Raw genomic sequence first — 5,283 nt, forward strand, 5'->3', positions numbered from 1 at the left:
AGCGGATAGAGGTGGACAGATCAGGCTGATGTAGATCACCGGCAACGCGTCCACGGTCCGGTAGGTTGGACCGCGTCCACCGAGGAATTAAAGGGGTCCCGCTTCCGAGCCTGGTCATCCATCCCACCAACTCCCCACCCGTCACCAGCTCCTCCCACGAAGCAATCGAGCAAAAAAAAAAAAAACTGGAGGCAAACGAGGGCAAGTCGCGCCATCCCGCCTCGCCGGCTATAAAACCCGCGCCAACCCCCGCTCGCTCACCAGCTCTCCACCAAGAGCTACCAAACGCCCTACTTTAATTTTAATTATCGCCGCTGCTCCCACGCGCGTTCCACGTACGTAGCGACGACCTTCCGCTCGCTTTTCTTCCGCCTAGTCTGCCCGCCAGATCTGCATCCGCGGATATGAAGATCACGGTGCGGGGATCGACGGTCGTGGTGCCGGCGGAGGAGACGCCGCGGCTCCGGCTGTGGAACGCCAACCCGGACCTGGTCGTGCCGCGGTTCCACACGCCGAGCGTCTACTTCTTCCGGCGCGGCGCGGGGGAGGGGGAGGAGGCGGGCCGCTACTTCGACGCGGAGCGGATGCGCCGGGCGCTGGCGGAGGCGCTGGTGCCCTTCTACCCGATGGCGGGGCGACTGGCCCGCGACGAGGACGGGCGCGTGGAGATCGACTGCAACGCGGAAGGGGTGCTCTTCGTGGAGGCCGACGCGCCCGACGGCACCGTCGACGACTTCGGCGACTTCGCGCCCACCATGGACCTCAAGCGCCTCATCCCCGCCGTCGACTTCACCGGGGGCATCTCCTCCTACCCGCTCCTCGTGGTCCAGGTAAACCATGAATGCCACTCCGTGATTTTTCTCACACGCGAGGAACAGAGTAGGACGTGCCGACGAAGCAGAGCACAACGCGTGCGGTCGCGTGAGGCGTGCCCGTGAGGGGCGCTGGATGTCACCACCGGTGGGTACGGTAGAAACGGACGGTCGCGCGTCGCTTTCAGCCGTCGGCGCCGCATGTCCGCATGCAATGGACCGTGCCAGGTGGACCTGCAAGGAAATGGGACGAGGTGTGGCGTGTGGTTCGATCACTGACTTGTTGGCACACCTCGCAATTATCTGTTGGTCCCTCAATAAAAAAAACTGTCGGCCGACCTTGCCCCGCGTACTGGGCCTTTTTAGCGCCCTCTCTCTAAAAAAATCCTCATTGGTAGGCCGCCCTGAATTTCGCACCTCGCGTGAGGCTTTATTTTTCTGTCCTTATACCACTCCAAAAGTGGTAGCATCTTGTTCTTCACAAGAATGTGTACTAGTATCATCGATCAGTTTGCGTAATTACGTGTTCAATTTATTTGAAATTGTCGACATGGGTCTTGTTTATGTGAAGATCGAAATTGCACTAGTGGAATTTTATGGCAACTTGCGTACATTACAAGTTTTGATTTACCATTCCAATTTGGCGACTAATATCATTGCAATTCCGCGACATATTATTAGTTAGTAGATGGAATTATCTTTTTGTAGGTCTTTATTAGCTAATAAAATGCATGTAAGCAAATGATTGAGGATACCTGTTATGCAAATGCCTACAAAATAACTTGCCGGTGTGGCCCCTTCAGTGCATGAATTATCAAGCAGTTCAATTCCAGTGTTGGTGTTTTTAGTTTTTTTTTTCTTTTTCAAAAAACATTTTGATCTATTCATCTTCTGTCATGGTGGTATAAGGAATACCAAAAATAATAAAAATTATATCCAGGTTCATATACCACTTAGCAATGACTACAAGCACTAGAGCGAGCGGAAGGCGTGTCACTGACATCGCCCCTCCCTCACCGGAGCCGGATAGAACTAGTTTTTAGTATACAATCGGAAAGCCGTCGGCAATGCCCCACACGAGCAACACACTAGAACAAGAATCACCACGGATAAACGAAAGCATAGGTTGGAAAGATCAAAGCTGTAGACACATGAACGAACATAAACGAGGACTGGATCTATGAAGATCCATAGGAGACCAAAACCGACCAAATTCCACGAGATCCGCTAGAAACAAACCTTCACACAGCCCTCCGACGACGCTAGACGCACCACCGGGAGGGCTAAGTGGAGAGGACCTTATTTTATCTTCAGGGAGCCGTCGCAGCCACGACTTCCTAAACGGGACACACACCATAATTGACCTAAAAAAAACCAAAAAACAGAGCAGAAACCCTCCCAGTAGAAAGGGCTAGGGTCCGCTGCGCCTTTATGGCCCTAAGGCCACTAGAGATGAGGCGGACCAGCGACACCGCCGGTGGGATGCCGAGAAGCCATAATCACTTGTACACTCACGTTAGGAGGTGAAGGGGTATGCACACGAGCATACCTTAGTATTGGTGTTTGTAGTTATGGTCATGTACTACCAAGGCGGCAACGAGCTTTGCTCATGGGGTGCACCCCGTTAATGCAGGAGGAAGAAGACTTGGACACCCTCAATGGTTTGGATCTATTTTTTAATTTCTGTAAGAGTGTTTTTGTAATGCTTTGTCCTACTTAATAGATGACCTTTGGCTTTTTCGCGAGAAAAAGGGCAAATCCAACAGCTCTAAAAAATTCAGGAGAATTAACTTTGACAGCATCTTCCCTTAAAGAAACATCCTTCCACAAAAAATAAATAAGTAAAAAATAATTGTGCTGAGAGCGTTGGGTGAGTGACCAGGTCGAATCCGATGATTCGTCGAGATCTTTCAAACACAGACGAACCAATACGTGATAAGGATTTTGTTTTGGAGCCCAATACCTGGCGAACGTTTCCCAGGAGGGGTTAGCATCCGCGAATGATTTTGATGGCAGTTTTAGTTGTAGACGGGTGGCAACTTTAGTTGTAGGGGTTGGCAGTTTTCATTTCGTGAAGGGATTTTTTCGTGAAAGTTGCCATCGTTTGATTGCGATCAAACGGTTGTGACGTGGTTCGCTGGGACCTCCCTCCTAGCGTCAGCTAGTTAATGTTACCGTTTGTTTTTTGCAGTTAATATGCTGACAAGGTTGACAGATCATAATCTTGTGCAATCTCGCAACTGCACCAAGATGGTATACAACCATCTGGTTGCTTGCTGCAAGTGTACTTTGCTTCGGACGCACATTTCATGTCGGTTGCGAGAAAGTGATTGCCTAACTGGAATACTGGTGACTTTTCTTGTGCTAGGAAGCAACCTATGATTGATCTTTCTGTCACGGTCTGAATTCTGTAGAGTAGTAGCTATCGTTTTTGGTCGAGCCTTCTGTGTTGTTAGCTGATTTTGCATTATGCGGCTGACTTTAGTTTTTGCGATCACAAAGTGCTCTGTTACATTCAGAGCTCGTCACGAGTCGTGATCAGTGATCACGGCCTTAAGAGGCTTTGGTGTTATTTGAGGGGTCATTTGCCATATGCAAGCCTCGATGGAGTGCAAGATGCCGAACGATAATTGTACTTGGTCGACTGGGTATTGTTCTCCTTAAGACTAGCCACAATGGATAGTAACATACACTAATAACATACACATATTTTTAGACTATATTACTACCTTCATAGTGGGTAGTAACTTAAGTGTGATAACATGCAAAAATTCATTTATTAGGTTATAGACTCATACTACATTGGAACATGTGATGTTACAGTAACTAGCTAAATTACTACAACTACCTCTCTTTTTATTAACTCATTGCCACATAAGCAAATTTGCTGAGTTGGACTCGATGTTACTGCTGAAGTTACTCCTACTATCGCTAGTCTAAGTAAACAAAATTGAATATTACTAGTGAGGCGGCGAGTGTGATAGAAAATCATTAATCGGTGCCGCATGCTCCAGTTGTGTTAGTACGATAGCTGTCAACTAAACCGGCTCGTTTTTATTTGCATGTTGCTGTCCCTGACTGGCGCGATTTTGCTGCAGGTGACCCACTTCAAGTGCGGAGGCGTCGCCCTCGGCATAGGCATGCAGCACCATGTCGCGGACGGCTTCTCCGGCCTGCACTTCATCAACTCATGGGCCGACCTCTGCCGTGGCGTGCCGATTGCCGTCATGCCGTTCATTGACCGCACCCTCCTCCGCGCACGTGACCCGCCGACCCCTTCCCACCCGCACATCGAGTACCAGCCAGCGCCCGCCATGCTGGACTCGGAGGAGCCGCAGGCCCTAACCGCCAAGCCGGAAGCGCCGCCCACGGCCGTGGACATCTTCAAGCTGTCCCGCGCCGACCTCGGCCGCCTCCGCGCCCAGCTTCCCACAGGCGAGGGCGCGCCGCGGTTCAGCACCTACGCGGTGCTCGGTGCACACGTCTGGCGGTGCGCGTCCCTGGCCCGTGGCCTGTCCCCAGAGCAGCCCACGAAGTTGTACTGCGCCACGGACGGGCGGCAGCGGCTGCAGCCGCCGCTCCCGGAGGGCTACTTCGGCAACGTCATCTTCACGGCCACGCCGCTCGCGGTGGCGGGCAAGGTGACCGGCTCGCTGGCGGACGGCGCGACCACGATCCAGGCGGCGCTGGAGGTGATGGACAACGAGTACTGCCGCTCGGCGCTGGACTACCTGGAGATGCAGCCGGACCTGTCGGCGCTGGTCCGTGGCGCGCACACGTTCCGGTGCCCCAACCTTGGGCTCACCAGCTGGGTGCGCCTGCCCATCCACGACGCCGACTTCGGCTGGGGCCGGCCCGTGTTCATGGGCCCCGGCGGCATCGCGTACGAGGGGCTCGCGTTCGTGCTCCCCAGCGCCAGCCGCGACGGCAGCCTGTCGGTGGCCATCTCGCTGCAGGCCGAGCATATGGAGAAGTTCCGGAAGATGATCTTTGACTTCTGATCAAACCAACAAGACGCACGTGCAACGCAGAAAGAAAGAAGCAGCACCGGAGCGATAGTAGGATGCAGCAATGATTCTTTGATTACACACGTAGTTCCTGCACATTTTCCCTTCCCTCTTTCCACTTTGGGCAGGACAAATTTTGTGCATCGTTATCAAATTTCCGACAAATGTATCTACTTAATGAACAGTCAATGCATGCAAACGTATGAAGAATATACAGAGTTACTTATATTTTATTTAAAGAAGGAAAAAGCGCACCCGCCCCGGCTCCATCGCATTACACAACGAAACCAAATTCGGTCTTTACATACACCAATTCAGCACGCGGAGGTGAACAACATAACCGGCTGCCTCTGCAGAGATAGATTCATAACAGAAATTAAAGACATAAGGGCATCTCTAATGCTGATCCGCATCCGGACCATGAAAGCCATATAATGAGGGCTTGTATCGGTTCAAACGCGTTT

The 5,283-nt window shown here is 51.8% G+C and overlaps 1 protein-coding gene across 1 annotated transcript; it reads left to right on the forward strand.

Annotated features, from left to right (window-relative positions):
• The first annotated feature begins 272 nt into the window (after nt 1-272).
• Nucleotides 273-5,058, forward strand: LOC119317085 (hydroxycinnamoyltransferase 2). Its single transcript, XM_037591487.1, has 2 exons — nt 273-830; nt 3,911-5,058. The coding sequence occupies exons 1-2, from the start codon at nt 405-407 to the stop codon at nt 4,811-4,813; spliced, it is 1,329 nt and encodes a 442-aa protein (XP_037447384.1). The 5' UTR covers nt 273-404; the 3' UTR covers nt 4,814-5,058.
• The last annotated feature ends 225 nt before the right edge of the window (nt 5,059-5,283 follow it).

Source organism: Triticum dicoccoides, chromosome 6A (assembly GCF_002162155.2).
Source record: "Triticum dicoccoides isolate Atlit2015 ecotype Zavitan chromosome 6A, WEW_v2.0, whole genome shotgun sequence".
Lineage (NCBI taxonomy): Eukaryota > Viridiplantae > Streptophyta > Magnoliopsida > Poales > Poaceae > Triticum > Triticum dicoccoides.

Excerpts from the sequence above, each read along its gene's own strand:
- LOC119317085 (XM_037591487.1), top strand. The coding sequence starts at position 405 with ATGAAGATCACGGTGCGGGGATCGACGGTCGTGGTGCCGGCGGAGGAG. Across the intron at positions 831-3,910 it reads ACCCGCTCCTCGTGGTCCAG|GTGACCCACTTCAAGTGCGG; the intron begins GTAAACCATGAA and ends ATTTTGCTGCAG.